At 41.9% G+C, this 17,572-nt stretch overlaps 1 protein-coding gene across 1 annotated transcript in view; it reads left to right on the forward strand.

Annotated features, from left to right (window-relative positions):
- TRMT10C (tRNA methyltransferase 10C, mitochondrial RNase P subunit) overlaps positions 1-12,979 on the forward strand; it is a 22,501-nt gene extending 9,522 nt beyond the window's left edge. Inside the window, exon 2 of the mRNA XM_073614940.1 lies at positions 10,118-12,979. Coding sequence (XP_073471041.1) covers positions 10,138-11,391 — 1,254 coding nt within the window. The 5' untranslated portion in view covers positions 10,118-10,137 and the 3' untranslated portion in view covers positions 11,392-12,979. The remainder of the gene's footprint in view (positions 1-10,117) is intronic.
- The last annotated feature ends 4,593 nt before the right edge of the window (positions 12,980-17,572 follow it).

Below are 17,572 nucleotides of genomic sequence, written 5' to 3' on the forward strand. Positions count from 1 at the left end.
TTTATATCCATTGCCCAGACCACGGACTGGACCTGCACCTGATCATCAAGGATAGAATCATTATCACCCGGAGCGGTGTTACCTGTCTGCTTGTTGCATTGATGGAAACACATTGACTCCAAGGTGTTTTCACACTTGTCCTTAGCCCACAGACCAGGTTCCAGAATAGATCTCGCCTTTGGTAGCTCTCAGGTGCTTACAAAAATTTCAGGGGCCCCGTATCTTTCAGCAGGACTTTCTGACCATTCCCTGCTAGAATTGTGTCTCCGGCTGGGAAACCGGAAGGACCCAGGTACTTGGAGACTGGCTCCCCTTTTCGAGTCACAATGATAGTGTGGCTGAACTAGTATCCCCGCAAATCGAATCATATTGGTCTCATAATGTAGATACTGCATCACCCGGGATGGTGTGGGATGCCTTCAAGGCAACGATGCGAGGCTGCTACATTTCCGCTATTAAAGCCATCAGGGCTGACTGTAACTCAGCCACCTTGAGACTAGAGGGTTTGGAAGCTGACGCTTCTGCCTCCTATGCAGAATATCCCACACCAGACAACTATCTTCAGCTGGCACAGGCCAGGAGGGAAATTGCTCAACATTATACATCTCTGGCCCAGACTGATGTTTGTTTACTGTCAGGCATAATATTCGAATCAGGAGATAAAAATGGTCGCTTACTAGCTAACTTGGAGGCCGGCCCTCACTATCAAACTGTGGTACCCGAACTGTTATTAGGGACGGGAGTCTGTATAACTGATCCTGATTCAATCCTCTGAGTTCTATGCCTTTTTTAGGGACCTATATCACCAACCTCAGTACCCTGTTCCGGAGATTTAGCTCTGAACTACAAAAATTATCATTGCCCACCCTGTAACCTGAGGAAGTAGAGGCTTTCAACGCCCCAATATCAACCCTTGAGATAGAACTGGCCGTAGCCTCACTCCCTCCCTCCAAAACTCCCTGTCCAGATAGTCAAAAGGTATGCCGAGAGTATAGCTCCAGCAACTTTTTTCCCAATGCTTTGACAATAACTCCCTCCCTACTATGTATGGTGCCCACATTATACTTATCCCTAGACCGGGTAAGGATTGGAAATGTTGCGCCTCCTATAGGCTTATTTCCTTATTAAACTATGACCTTAAAATTTTGGCTAAGGTCCTTGCTGCTAGACTGGTTAAAGTTCTGCCTGTGTTGGTTGATATAGATCAAACTGGATTCATGCCAGGAAAGTCCCACAGATATCAATTTGAGAAGAGTACTCACCCATCTGCAGCTTCCACACTCACATTCTCAGACTCGTGTCATGGTAGATTTAGATATAGAAAAAGCTTTTGATATGGTGACTTGGAACTATATATCAGTCCTTCAAGCCTTTGGGTTTGGTCCCTCCTTTTGTAAATGGATAAGTATTTTGTATAAATCCCCAGTAGCACAAATTTAATTAGGACTGCTTTCTGAACCCTTCCCCAGTGGAGCGGGGCACTAGACAAGGCTGCCCCCTCTCCCCGTTTCTGTTCACTCTGGTTATGGAGCCTCTTGCCACGGCCCTCAGGGGAGCAGACTTAGTGAAGGGCATATGGGTTGGCAGTATTGTTGAAAAACTTGCCCTGTATGCTGATGACCTAATGCTATTTCTCAATGACCCAGGACCCTCACTTTGTGCAGCTCTAAACATTATTTCTGAATTTTCCAGATTATCAGGGCTGAGGGTCAACTGGGGCAAATCTCAAGCCTTGCCTAGGCCAAAGTACAGGCAGATCCCTCACTGCCATTGACGTGGGTCTCCTCTATCCGATATCTGGGAATTAACATTACCCCAAGGGTCTCTGATCTTGCCAAGTTTAAATCTCTATCCTTTACTCACCCAGCTCAAATTTGAAACTGTGAGCCTGGGATAATTTTAAGGTTTTCTTATATGCACTGAGACACTCCTCAATTTGGATTCCCAATTTTTTTTTTTATTTTTTTTTTTTTTTAGCAATTTGACTCCATTATTGATTCCTTTTTTGTGGAGGGCCACCCTCCCCCCCCTCAAAAGACCCTGGATGGAAGGAGGTTTGGCCTGCCTGGATCTTCAGAAATATTACTATGCTGCTCTTTTAACTCATGCCCATAACTGGCCATCCTCTAAAAGAGACTAATGCAGTAGTCCTTGAGGCGGCATGTCTTGGATCCTATGAGTCACTGAGAAACGCTTTGTACAGAGGTGTTAAGGCTCCTTTTCCTCTCACACACTCTATAAAAGCAGTGATTAAAGTTTGGCAACTACTGGTATGCAAGCATTGAGAGGATCCTCACACTCGGTCTCCCGACACCCCCCTGTGGCTCAACGCACAACTTTCTGAATTTCTTACTGTCCCCGGCCCAGGGTTTTGGGCAGCCAGGGGAGTCAAGAGACTGGAACACATTTGTATTAATGTTTGTCTTTTGTCTTTCGATTCTATCAAGGAGAAATTTTGGTTTACTAATTGAAAATTCTTCAGATATCTTAAAATTCGTCATGGGCTCACTACTCTACTTTGATCTCTCCCAGTGCTTCTCCTACAGTCTAACCTTGAATCTACAGTCGTGCTCAAAAGTTTGCATACCCTGGCAGAAATTGTGAAATTTTGGCATTAATATTGAAAATATGACTGATCATGACAAAAAATGGGCTTATATTTAAGGATAGCAATCACATGAGGCCATTTATTATCACATAGGTTTTTGGATCCTTTTGAAATCATAATAACAGAAATCACCCAAATGGCCCTGATAAAAAGTTTACATGCCTTGGTACAGACACATAAGGTAGCACACACAGGTTAAAATGGCAATTGAAGGTTAATTTCCCACATTTGTGGCTTTTTAAATCACAATTAGTGTCTGTATAAATAGTCAATGAGTTAGCTCTCACATGGATGCCCTAAGCCAGTGGTTCTCAGCTCGTGTCCTCGGGACCCACTAACAGGCCAGGTTTGCAGGATAACTAAAATACATCACAGGTGATATCATTTGCTGCTCAGTGATTGCAGTATTCTAGTCTGCATCTCCCCAAGGTAATACTTAAATTCTCACCTGTTAGTGGGTCCTGAGGACCGGAGTTGAGAACCACTGCCCTAAGCAGTCTAGACACTGAGCCATTGACACTGAGGAGGTAGAAAAGAACAGTCAAAAGACCTGCGTAACCAGGTAATGAAACTTTACAAAGATGGAAAAGGATATAAAAAGATATCCAAGGCCTTGAATATGCCAGTCAGTACTGTTCAGTCACTTAATAAGAAGTGGAATATTTGGGGATCTCTTGATATCGAGCCAAGGTCAGGTAGATCAAGAAAGATTTCAGCCACAACTGCCACAGGAACTGTTCGGGATACAAACCTCAGAAGAAATACAGGCTGCTCTGGAAAAAGATGGTGTGGTTTTTAAGGAGCACAATACGATGATACTTGAACAAAAAAGAGCTGCATGGTCAAGTTGCCAGAAAGAAACCTTTACTGTACAAGTTCCACAAAAAAGCCTGGTTACAATATGCCCAACAACACCTTGACATGCCTCATTGGCTTTTTTGTGGCATTGGCGCAGTAAAGGCTTCCTTCTGGCAGCTCAACCATGCAGCTCTTTTTTGTTGAATTGTGCTCCTTAAAAACAACCACACCATCATTTTTGGAGAGCAGCCTGTATTTCTCCTGCGGTTACCTGTGGGTTTTTCTCTGTATCCTGAGCAATTCTTCCACCAGTTTTGGCTGCAATATTTATTGATCTACCTGACCTTGGCTTGGTATCAAAAGAGCCCCTAATTTTCCACTGCTTAATAAGTGATTAAGCAGTACTGACTGGCATAGTCAAGGCTTTGGATATCTTTTTATATCCTTTTCCATCTTTGTAAAGTTTCATTACCTTGTTACGCAGGTATTTTGACTGTTCTTTTCTACTTCCTCATGGCTCAGTGTCTAGCCTGCTTAGTGCATCCATTTGAGAGCTAACAAACTAATTGACTATTTATATACAGACACTAATTGTGATTTAACTGCTTCAGCCCAGGAAGATTTGGCTGCTGAATGGCCGGGCCATTTTTTGCGATTCGGCACTGCGTCGCTTTAACTGACAAGTGCACGGTCGTGCGGCACTGCACCCAAACAAAATTGATGTCCTTTTTTTTCCCCACAAATAGTGCTTTCTTTGGTGGTATTTGATCATCTCTGCAGTTTTTATTTTTTGCGCTATAAACAAAAAAAGAGCGTCAATTTTGAAAAAAACACTATTTTGTACTTTTTGCTATAATAAATATCCCCTTTTTGTTTATTTATATATATTATTAATTTATTTTTTTTATTTTAAAAAGCTATTTTTTTCTCAGTTTAGGCCGATATGTATTCTTCTGCATATTTTTGGTAATAAAAATCGCAATAAGCATATATTGATTGGTTTGCGCAAAAGTTATAGCGTCTACAAACTAGATAGATTTATAGCATTTTTTTTTTTTTTTTTTTTTTTTTTTTTTTATAGCATTTTTTTTTTTATTTTATTTTTTTTACTAGTAATGGCGGCGATCTGCGTTTTTTTTTTCGGGACTGCAACATTATGAAGGGGGGATGGGACTGTCTAGGGGGCTTCGGCTCGGGGGGCGAGCAGTGCACGCGCCTCTAGTGGCCACAGGGCGAAGCAACATAACATCGTTTCGCCCAGCCGTGCCATTCTGCCGCAGTTAAACTGCGGCAGCTGGTTGGCAAGTAGTTAAAAAGCCACAAATGTGGGAAATTAACCTTTAATTGCCATTTTAACCTGTGTGTGCCACCTTCTGTGTCTGTACCAAGGCCAAACATTCCAGGGTATGTAAACTTTTTATAAGGGCCATTTGGGTGATTTCTGTTATTATGATTTAAAAAGGATCCAAAAAAACTGTGATAATAAATGGCTTCATGTTATTGCTATCCTTGAATAAAAGACAGGTTTTTTTTGTCATGATCAGTCATATTTTCAATAATAACGCCAAAATGTCACAATTTCTGCCAGGGTATGCAAACTTTTGAGCATGACTGTATGTTATGGGATAAACATCTGGATAAACCCATATCCAACATTTATAAAGCTCTTTTGCCTTTGCTCCATTTTGGTCTGGAAGCTTTGTTTGCCAAATGGCAGAGTAAAGTCCCAGATCTGGATTCAGAGGAATAGGAAGACGCCTGGGAGTACCCGTTTCTACCACTCTTTTCCGTAAGAGATCGGTTGATCCAATTTAAACTGGTTCACCGGGTTTATATGTTGCAACAAAAATTATCCAAGATTTACCCAAATTCCTCCTCAAGCTGCTGGAAGTGGAAATGCTGATCTCAATCATATGATATGGTCCTGCTCTAAGGTTCAAACCACTTGGGCAGAGGTCACAGGCTTCATTACTACTCTAACTATGATCCATATCCCCTTGAGTGTGTCGGTCTGTTTGCTGGGCCTGGTGGGCTCCTAGGCCCACCACTGAGCAACCAGGCCCCTTATTGGACTTCTATTGTTTTATGATAGCAAGGCGTTGCTTCTAAAATGGAAACAACCCAAAGTGCACTCTCTAAACACTTGGCAATAGCTGATCAACTCAGCAGTGCTGCTCTACAAGGTTGCCTACATAGCCAGGGGCTGCCCAGCCAAGCTTGATAAAATTTGGCACATTTGGCTAGAATCCGACACCATTTGTGATATTCATTCAATGCATTATATTTAAAAATTAAGATTTCTACATGCACATGGTTATTTGTTGATATGAAAGGGCCATGCATTTTGAGAATAGTTAAAATAGCAGAAAAATTAAGAATAAAAAATAAAAGTCAATGGTGTTTCAAATCCACATGCCTGTACAGAGAGGAGCTGGGCTCTTAAAGCGGGAGTCCGGCAACCAATCCTTTTTTTTTTTTTTTTTTTTAGGTCATTGAGACACTTTGCTAACCCCAAAATAATACTTACAGTTTGGGTGTAATATTTCCGCCTCTGTCTGTTTTCGTACTGAAGAATAACTTAAAAAATGTGATGCTGGCTGTTTCCATCTTGCTTGTGGGCATGTGAAGCCCACAAGCATTGATTTCCTGAATGTGGTGAATGCTGTTCATTCACAGCTTGTTCACACACATGATCATTGTTTCCGCACTGAATCTTGGGAAGCCTGACACTAAGCTCCCAGGAGACAGTGCGGCGCCGGGGCAAGGCAATAAACACGCCTACTCCCATGGGAGGAGAGACAGGAAGTGCCACAATAAAGTACAATATAAAGGTAATTACAGCGATAAAAAAAAAATTTTGTGCGGCATTTGAACATCTATGCAACTGAAGGGGGTAAGATTAAGTTAAAAATTTGAGTGGAACCCCGCTTTAAACCACTCAAAGAAGTAGGGAAGAAGATGGTGTTACGATAACATCACAAATCATGGGTATGCATGAGAAGGGTGCATTGGAGGAAGTGGTGTACTGATGTGGGGCACTGGAGGCAGCGGGGTGCATTGGAGGAAGTGGTGTACTGAAGGGAGGCAATGTTGTGCTGGTGGGGGCTGCGCATTGGAGGCAGGGGTGTGCTGTTGGGGGTATTTGAGTTACAGGTGTGTTGAGGGGTGCATTGGAGGCAGTGGTGTGCTAAAGGGGCATTGGAGGAAGAGGTGTGCTGGGGGAGGTGCATTGGAGGCAGAGGCCACAGCGGGGGATGTGTTTGAGTGGGTTCTATAGAGGTGTGATTTATTATTCCATTTTTGTGTGCATAGCAGTTCTCTGAAAATTCAGTATGTACAGTATGTAATTTCATTTTTAAATGCTTCCTGATCAGCCTATTGTGAATGTTAAGTCTTGTGCATGAGCTTCAGCTTCTATAAATGCAGTGTGTACAGCAAGCTTCTACAAAGCATTTGCAGAGCCTCAGCAAGTTTTGCTGAAGTCTTTATACGGTTATTCAGCTCCAGTTTGGGAATTTTCATAAGAGTTCTGTCACTTTAAACAAGCTGCCAGCAGGCTTCTGTAAGTTTCAGCACTACCTGAAGCTTGTTGACGTCCTGCTAAACCTTTCTGGCATCTTGTTAAATGCGACAGCACTACCATTGAAGCATTACTAAAGGCTAATAAATAAAACAAACATTTTATACTTGCCCGCTCTGTGCAATAGTATTGCACAGAGCAGCCCTGAACCTCCTCCTCTTGGGGTCCCGTGCCATCTTCCGCTCTACCTCTTCAGTGTCTGCTTCCATGGCAAGCACTTGCTATGGGGGCAGTTGTGTGGCCTCACTCCCAAGCTGGGCTCTGTGTCACACAGAGCGTGGCTCGGCCCAACTACTTCCTCTCTGGTTTGATTGACAGCAGCTGGAGCCAATAGTTCCCGTTGCTATCAATCTGCCCGGTGAGGAAGGAGACGCCACCGGGAGCTGCTGCTCTTGTACACATCGCTGAATTTGGGTTCAAGTAAGTATGGGGGGGGGGGGGGGGGATGGGGCGATCCTGGACACAGAAGGGGTTTTTTTTATCTTAATGCATAGAATGCATTAAAGTGGTTGTAAACCTCCCTTGCATGCACCATAAAATCCATGTACCTCAGCCATATGTGCACATGTATGAAGCAAATCGCAATAATGTCATTTTTGATCCCCAGCACCTGTGTAAGTTCTCAAAGAAGCTCCAATCGCTGGCCGTGTCTTCATTCCTGAAGTCGGGAGGTGGAGTCGTGACATCAGACTCTCCTCCCATCTCTACACTCCCTCAGCAAGCACAGTAGTGCAGCGTCATCCCTTGTTGGCTGGCCATGCCCCCTCACGAGTACCGAACAATAGGAACTTGTGTAATGCACCACCTGACTAATCATGGGCCAATGAGGATATGGCAAGGAGCAGCCAATCAAGTGAGAGCAGGAGGAGGTAAGGGAAGGGAAATGTTACTGAATGCTGGGCACACACATACCGTTCTCTCATGCTCGTTCATGAGAGATATTAGATAGTCTGTCAGTCAAAGGAGCAGTGGCGCATCGACACAAATTTTTTATAATGTGTCGCTCAGAAAGCATGCAAGAAAGCAGGCAGGATTACATATTGCTAGATTCATATTTTTATTAAGACTGGGGACAGATGCCTTATAGTGCTTAGCTCTACAAGGTACAATGCTTACATTTTTTTTTTTTTCAGGTTTACAACCGCTTTAAGGTTAAAAAAAAACCTTGGGGCTTTAGAAACACTTTAATGCAGATAATGGATTAAGGTAAAACTTGGCAGGGGTTGTTGAGCAGCATAGTAGGATAGGTCCACCCCGCTGATAGCTCCACCCCTCTCCTTCTCTGCAAGATGCCAGAGGAAACATCTGGAGCTCTGTGCCTTCTCTGCCAGCTGACAAGAGGAACTAAGCCGTGACCCGCCACCAGCTATTCATGGAGGAGAGAGTGGAGTTGTGACTGGTGGCTTTTGTTGTTGGCAATGACAGCAGCTGCAGAAGAGTATTGTCATTCAGAAAAACGCAAACTCACAGCAACACTTGCCGGCTACCGCATTTGTGTGAGAGATTCTGGTGTAGTAGCAACATAAGCTACCAGCAACTACTGTACTCTTTCTGCCATAAACAGTAAGTGGACCAGGCTCAGTCCTTCTTGCAACCTCAAATGATCTTACACAGGAGATCAGAGAAGGCACAGGGCTGCACAATTACAAAGATGTCTGGCAACTTTCAGAGAGGGTGGGGGTCGTGTGGCTCTTCTGTGTGTACTGTTATACACAGTATACCCAGAGGGCTGCAGTATGAAGAAAGGGCTGGGGCTCAGTGCTGGCTGTACAATAAGTTTCTCATAGGAATGCCCACAAATTGGGTTTTAGCTTGAGGTGGAACTACAGTCAACATTGACAAAAAAATGACATTTTATTTTTAAACCCCTGCACATATTTGAATGGGACCAGCTGCAATGTGGTGGGTTTAACCACTTAAGGACCGCGCCTCTTTTTGAGATGTGTTGTTTGCAAGCTAAAAACATTTTTGTTTGCTAGAAAATTACTTGGAACTCCAAAACATTATACATTTTTTTTTCTAACACCCTAAAGAATAAAATGGCGGTTGTTGCAGTCACATCGTATTTGCGCAGCGGTCTTACAAGTGCATTTTTTTTTTTTGGGAAAAAATACACTTTTTTGAATAAAAAAAACAACACAGTAAAGTTAGCCCAACTGTTTTCTATATTGTGAAAGATGTTGCGCCTAGTAAATTGATACCCAACATATCATGCTTCAAAGTTGTGCCCGCTCGTGGAATGGCGACAAACTTTTACCCTTAAAAATCTCCATAGGTGACGTTTAAAAAATTCTACAGGTTGCATGTTTTAAGTTACAGAGAAGGTCTAGGGCTAGAGCTATTGCTCTCGCTATGCCGATCGCGGCGATACCTCACGTGTGGTTTGAACACAGTTTTCATATGCGGGCGCTACTCATGTATGCGTTCGCTTCTGCACGCGAGCTATTTTTTATTTTTACACTTTTTTTTTTAAATTGTGTCACTTTTGTTCCTATTGCAAGGAATGTAAACATCCCTTGTAATAGAAAAAAAGCATGACAGGACCTCTTAAATATGAGATCTGGGGTCAAAAAGACCCCAGATCTCATATTTACACTAAAATGCAATAATAAAAAAAAAAAAAGGTCCATTAAGAGGAGACGGATGAAGGCCATCTTCCCCCTCACTTGTCCACGTGCCCAGCAAGGGTGAAGATCCAATCGCCTCCGACTCCGGTGCGTGGCGGGAGGGGGGCTCCCTCTCCTGCCACGATAAAATCTTGTGGCGAATTCGCCGCAGAGACCACTCTTATCAGAAAGCGGACCGCCAGCCGAAGAAAAGGATATTGGGGTTATGGCAGCTAGCTGCTGCCATAACAATGATATTCCGCTTCAAATTAAGGACGTATATCGGCGTGCGGTGGTCCAGAAGTGGTTAATAAGCTTTCATCTTATGGTGAGACGTCTTAAAGTTCTGTGTTCAACATTCCAAAACTGGAACTGAACAAAAGCTTCATCAAAACTGCCTGAAGCTTGCCAAAAGCTATACAAAGCTTACTGTACATACCGCTATACAAGCTGAAGCCCATATGAACAAGGCTCTACAATATGTATAATAATTTAAAAGTGAATATGTTTTTCTTGTTTTTACAGTCTCATGTTCATCTTCCAGGATGGCATTTATGAATGCAGTATTGAGAACTGTTAGGCCTTCTACATTCCCATTATCGATAAGGTGTGGAAATAAACCATTAACATTTAAAGTATGTGACCAGCTCGCACAATGTAGAATGCTGACACTGACCCATTGTCAGAGGAGTCAAAACAAGCCTACTTCCACAGAAACAGTAAACCTAGACTCCTGGAAAAATATTCTTCGAAGTGGAACCCAGAACACTACTGGTCAAGAAGAAGAATCTGAAGCACAAGAGGAATCCACTATAGAAAGTATGCAGAAGGTTGTTGATATGTGGAGATTAGCAGGAAAAGCTGTTCCAGAAAATATTAGCACAGAGGAGTTGCAAGAACTTCTAAACCTACCTACCAAGTCTTCAAGAAAAAAATACTTGAAGGAACTTTTGTTTAAAGAGTTCAGAAAGAAAAGCAGGGAAAAAAAGAAATTAGAAAAGCAAAAGTTGAGGAGTGAAATGGAAAGTACCCCTGAAAAAATAAGCACATACCTCTTAAAATTTTTTAGTGTAAGTGAGGACAATTTTCATGGGTGGCGAACTGCTCAGGCAATGGTACATGGGCAGCCATTAGTATTTGACATGGTATATGATCGATATATGTCAAAAAAAGAAATGGAGAACACAGTTAGTCAGCTTATGATGAGCGAAGGGCTTAACAGGAGATCTGTTGATCCGTTTCACATCCACTTCTGCAATTTGCAACCTGGTGGTGCATACCATAATGAACTGGTAAAGCGTTATGGTGAGGCATGGAATAATCTCCTAATAACTGCCACAGAAAAATCTCATTCTGACATCTTTCCTAGAGATCAACTTGTGTACTTAACAGCCGATTCTCCAAATGTGTTAAAAGAATTTGATCATGATAAGATTTACATTGTTGGCGCATTTGTTGATAAAAGTCAAAAGACAGGAGTGTCTCTAGGAAATGCAAAGCGGCTAAAATTAGCCACTGCAAGACTGCCATTGGACAACTACCTGAAATGGGACAGTGGTGGAAAAAATCTTACCCTTAATCAAATGATTGAAATACTGATGACTGTAAAGGACAATGGAGATTGGAAGAATGCACTCTCATTTGTTCCAACAAGAAAACATACTGGTTTTATGCAAGGGTCACAAAAAAATAAATCACCTGAGGGAAGGGGAGCAAGAGGTCCACAAAAGACCACCAGCAGCAATTCTGTCCACCAAAAGTCGAAATGGTGGGATGAAGTATATAAACAAGCGCGTTGATAATTTTTTTTTTTTTTACTTGCTTTTCTATTAGTACTGTATTATTTTGTGTATATATTGCAAATAACTGTATGATACATCTGAATGTATGCTGTGATGTTTTGAACTATCGTGACATTTGTGAAGCTTCATCCTTCCATTTATTTAAAAAAAAATAAAAATAAATGAGAAATTGGAAAGCTCTATTGCAGAATAACAGACTAGTATATATTATGAAAACATCTGATGAATTGTTTGATAAAAATTTATCACACATTACAAGTATTGCTGGACCTCAGGGAGAAAGCAGATTGAGGACTTTTAAATAGTATGATTTTGCAAGCAAGTGCACAGTTCTAAAGGGTAAAAGTGGGTTCTCCCATATCAACTAGTTACCAGATCTTTAAATACCTGTACAGTGCTCAGCATAAATCAGTACACCCCAACAGATTTCTCAGAAAACCTTTCCTTTGCGTTCAGAATCAACCTTTTTCTTTGGGACGCTATACTACAAAATACTCCCACAAATGTGGGCCATTGATTGCAACCGAGATTTGTTAATTTGCACACACAAAAAAGTATTTTTCTTAACAAATTTATTCAAGACCATGTTGCAAAAATGAATACACCCCAATGAAAGTCTTAGGAGCAAAATCCTAATTAACAAGAATTCAACTACAGGTGCATCTAATTATTCATTAAACAGGTGTCCAGCAGACAGTTGATTATAAAAGGGCGTTACTTAACTAAGAAAACCCCTTCCCATTTCATGCTGTCAGCAATAGTACTACATGGAAGAGATATGTCACAAGGCCTGAGAAAGAAAATAATTTCTTTACACAAGAAAGGTGAAGGCTACAAGATCAGCAAAGCTTTACTTATCAGTCAGAATCCTGTAGCAAAAGTGATACAAAAAATTTAACAAAGATGGAACTGCAACCATCTCACAGAGACGTCCAGGCCATCCACGGAAGTTAACACCTCGACAGGAGTGTCTTCTGATGAGAAGGATTGAAGAAAATCGCCATGCAAGTTCACTGCGGTTCGCTAAAGAAGTAGAAAGCCAAACTGGGATGATTGTTTCCCGTGACACAATATGGCATACACTACAGAGGAATAGCATGCATGGGTGTTGTTCACGAAGGAAGCCTCTCCTTAAGCCCATGCACAAAAAAGCCCGCCTAGAATTTGCCAGGGCCCATGCTGAAAAAGAAGATGACTACTGGGACTATTTACTCCTGGATTGCTGAGACCAAGATAAATGTTTTTGGAACTGATTGCTTTAAAACTGGCGTCCAGGCTCTAAAAGAGGTCATTCTTGAAGAATGGAAAAAGATAGCTGCAATATATCACGAAACTTGTTCACTCCATGCCTAGACGTGCTGTCCTTACAAATCATAGAGGTCATACAAAATTCTAGATGTATTGGTTGTGGGGTGTATTGGTTTTTGCATCAACTAATTTGAGTAAAACTGAAGATTTTGTAATCCTACGTTATATGATTAACCTTACTTTCATTTAATGAGCTAAACAAATGTGCTATATAACTCAGTTTTGGAAATTGTTCCTGTATTCATTGAGATATTGATTAAAATATTACTTTTCAAAAGGGGTGTACTCCTTAATGCTGAACACTGTATATAATGGTTGACCTGTAATTGGAGCAAAGTTGGATCCCCCCCCCGCTGAAGTTAGTCACACAAACTCTGGTTTTAGAAAAATCTATTCAAGTATATATTTTTAAATCCAAAAAGTACTTTCTATTGCTCTAAGACAGGGATATGCAATTAGCGGACCTCCAGCTGTTGGAGAACTACAATTCTCCATGAGGCATAGCAAGACTCTGACAGCGACAAGCATGACACCCAGAGGCATGATGGGACTTGTAGTTTTGCAACAGCTGGAGGTCCGCTAATTGCATATCCCTGCTCTAAGACATCCTTTTTGTTTTTTAACTGCTGGAGGGGGACTGGAGCCAGCTGAATGTTGAGACCAGGGGAGGCGACGAGAAGGGGGGTGCTGGGGCTGCACAGAGATGTGCAGGATCTGTCGTCCTCTCTGCTACCAACTGCTGAGACCGGGGAATGGGGCTAGAAACTATACTTTTTGCGGCTGCATGAAGATTTACAGGATCTAGCAGAGAACTTCTGCCTTCCTCTCTGCTGCTGACTGCTGAGACATGGTGGAGACAGAGACGAGGGGGGTGCTACAGCTGCAGGAGAGGTGTGAGAGCCACGTGAAATGACCTGGTGGGACGGATTCTGCCTGAGCGCCTTGTGTTTGAACCGTGTGTTAGAAGGTAGCTATGTTTGTTCTCCATAGTCTCACTGAATGTAGGAACGTAACCACCGTCTCTTGTAGAAAGCTGTCGGACAGACTGCCATACACACGGGCCGAATGTTGGCTGTTTTTTTTTTTAACCGCCCATTGTCTCCCAACATTCGGCCCATGTGTAAGGGGGTTAAGTCTTATTACCAGATCAAGCTATCCAGACAAAGTGGCAGTTAGAGAGCTGAGACAAACCATTTAACAATGACAGAGGTTTTTACACACTGCTCAGCTTTCTTTTTTCAAATTCTTTATTTATATAGAAGAATAAAGCATTCTGCAGAGCAATGCACTACAAAAAAGCTACAATAGCTCACAAAATGCAAAGACTACTCAAAGTAGTATGATATTGTATAATGTGAGACACAGAAAATGCATGATATGCTGACATCAAGAAAACACAAATAAATTCTTCCAGAAAAAAAGAAAAAACAAGCATGTAACAATCACTGCTCAGCTTTCATTTATTTATGTAAAATGAGAAAAAATGTTTGCTGTAGCTGCTTATAAAGTGTTAGCTGGAGCTCAGCTTCAATTTGTTAGTCAAATCTTTCTAAATCTACTACTTTAACACTACCCTCTCCCAAGACTAACAATTCTGCTGTCCAAAGGTTTCTGCTTTACCATTTGTGTTTCTCAGATCCAGTCCTCAAGGCACCCCAACAGGTGATGTTTTCAGGATTTTCCTCAGATGAAACGGCTGTGGTAATTACTAAGGCAGTGAAACTTATCAAATCACCTGTGCAAAATAATGGACAGTCTGAAAACATGACCTATTGGGGCGCCTTGAGGACTGGAGTTAAGAAACAATGTACTGTTACTAGAATGCAGACACCCTAAGGCCTTGTTTACCCTAATGGTTGGATCCCAATCACTCCCCCTTTAGCTGCAAAAGCAGCAGAGGGGGTATACATAGATGCCTGCTGGTATGGGGTTCAAGGGGTTAAAGCAAGTGGCATGGAGGTGAAACATCTCCTCCCTTACTGCCTGTCATATGCTCTCTGCAGAACACTCTGAACATGGATTGCTCTTCAGAGAGCAATACTAGTCATAAGAAAGGAATTGTCACTGGCTGGATCACTAGGTGAAATAAAAGAAAAATAGGCCTTAAAAGTAAAACAAATGCAGTCACCATGGAGTTGGTAAGCTTCAATATACTGAATTAAATGTTTGTTTTTGGGTTTAATAACACTTTAATAATAATAGTACACAACTGCATAAAAAAGATGCTCCCTATATTATTTATAGGGCTGAAACAACTAATCGATTATAATCAATAATAAAAATAGTTGTCAACAATTTTCAATATTGATTAGTTGGTCAGCCAAGTAGTTGGCCTTCATACAGAATTAATAATTTGTTTACATTTCACTATGAACAGTGTACTGAGCTGTATGTGTGCTGCACTGTGTATACATGTCAGTATACACAGTGCAGCACACATACAGCTCAGTACACTGTTTACACATGTCCGTATACACAGTGCAGTGTGAGGAGCAATGTCTCCTGGTACATGTAGTCCTGGGCAGGCTAAGGAAGTGATTTAAAGTGATTCCAAAGGCCGAAGGTTTTGTACATTAGTGTATTCTATGCATTAGGCTAAAACCCTTCTGTGACCAGCTAACCCCCCAGCCTTCTCTGTATACTTGCCTGATCCTAATCTCCCAGGACCCAGATGCTGTCAATTACAGCCTGTGAGGGGGGGCAGGGCCAAGGACACAGTGCAGATAAAGATAGAGGCTGTACGGGTGGGTGCCCTCATAGCATTCGACTTGCGTACATATGTCCATGATCACCCAAACCAATTATTATACATTTAACTGTATTTTTTTTACCAAAGACATGTAGCAGAATACATTTTGGCTTTAATTTATGACAAAATTAGATTTTATTGGATTTCTTTTAAAACAAAGTAGAAAATATTGTGTTTTTTTAAAAATTTCCGCTCTTTTTTCGCTTATAGCACAAAAAATAAAAAACTGATTTGTGACTAAATACACCAAAAGACAGCTCTATTTAAGTGAACAAAATGATAAAAATTTAATTTGGGTACAGTGTTGCATAACCGTGCAATTCTTACTGAAAGTGCAAGAGCGCTGAAAGCTGATAATTGGCCTGGGAAGGAAAGGGGCGAAAGTGCCCAGTATTCAAGTGGTTCAGGCAAAGCTACTTCATTGAGAAACACATTGATGTCCCCAGCGTCCTATGAGGCTGCCCGCAGCACGGCCCCGATGGGTGCGAGCATGGGCAATGGAAGCTGAGGGGATATCCGAAGCGGAGGAGTGATTCCTCCTTATGCTGGAGCTTAAAGGGGTTGTAAAGGTAAGATTTTTTTTTTTTTAAAATAACAAACATGTTATACTTACCTTCACTGTGCAGCTCGTTCTGCACAGAGTGGCCCCGAACCTGGTCTTCTGGGGTCCCTCGGCGGCTGTTTCAGCTCCTCCCCGCAAGCATTAACCACCTTAATGCGAGCTCCCTCGCATGGTGGTGAGTGCTTGCGGGCGCGCTCCCGTGATACAGCCGGCGGCTATAGCCGCTCGCTGTATCACTCGGCCCCGCCCCCCGGCACGCCGCGTCATCGGATGTGATTGACAGCAGCGCGAGCCAATGGCTGCGCTGCTTTCAATCCATCCACTGCAGCCAATCAGTGACCAGGCTGAGCTGCAATGAAGATGACGAGAACGATCAGCGAAGATTCGAGGCGTCAGGTAAGTAAAACAGGGGGGCTGGGGGCGGCGGTATTGTCAAAAGTTTTTTCACCTTAATGCATAGAATGCATTAAGGTGAAAAAATTTTTACCTTTACAACCCCTTTAACAGCGGAGTACAAGCCAGAATTATCACTGATGGTGCAGTGTCCATGGGGAATAATCGAGGAGTCCCCGAGATTAATGTATGTTAAACCACATATAAGGTTTGGTGGAAGAAACAAACTTTAGATGCCAGTAACCGTGTGGGCAGGGAGTAACAATTGCTGGATGGGAGCTATGGACTGGCTAGTCTTTCCAAGATGTAAGGTGTGATGACCGTTGAATTGCTGATCGCCGTACACTATACACTTAACAATCTTAGGACCGACACAGGTCTAAAATACAACCAAGTGGATTATTAATCAACCATCAGATAGCAGAATTTTGATGATCTGCATGAGGGGATTACCCAAATACAGTATTTCCCTGTCACCAGCCATTTGGGACCTGTTGCCTGAAACTAGCCATAGCATAGGAAGCTGGAATAGCTCGATCAGTGGATCAATACAGCATACCCTAGCTGCAAAAGCTGCCTCTTGAGCTTGAGCTATTGGGGGTCTCTTCTTTTTTTATTTTTACCACTGCATCTACGATAATTAGTTTTTAACCACTTCAATACAGAGCATTTATACACCCTTCTTTCCCAGACCAATTTTCAGCTTTCAACGCTCTCACACTTTGAATGGCAATTACTCAGTCATGCAACACTGTACCCAAACAAAACTTTTATCATTTTTTTCATACAAATAGAGCTTTCTTTTGGTGGTATTTAATCACCACTGGGTTTTTTATTTTTTGCGACATAAGTGAAAAAAGTGTGAAAATTTTGAAAAAAAAAAAACACTTTTTTTTTAGTTTCTATGGTAAAATTTTGCAAATAATTAATTGTTCATAAATTTGGGCCAAAATGTGTAGTGGATATTATTTAGTCTCTGTAAAAGTTATAGAATCTACAAGCTATAGTGCAAATCGTTGAAAATGGATCTCACCTAATGTACTGACGGCCTATCTCATTTCTTGAGGCTCTAAAATGTCAGGAACGTACAAATACCCCCCAAATGACCCCCTTTTTGAAAAGTAGACAGTCAAAGGTATTTAGTAAGAGGCATGGTGAGTTTTTTG

Source organism: Aquarana catesbeiana, linkage group LG02 (assembly GCF_042186555.1).
Source record: "Aquarana catesbeiana isolate 2022-GZ linkage group LG02, ASM4218655v1, whole genome shotgun sequence".
NCBI classification, from domain to species: Eukaryota; Metazoa; Chordata; class Amphibia; order Anura; family Ranidae; genus Aquarana; species Aquarana catesbeiana.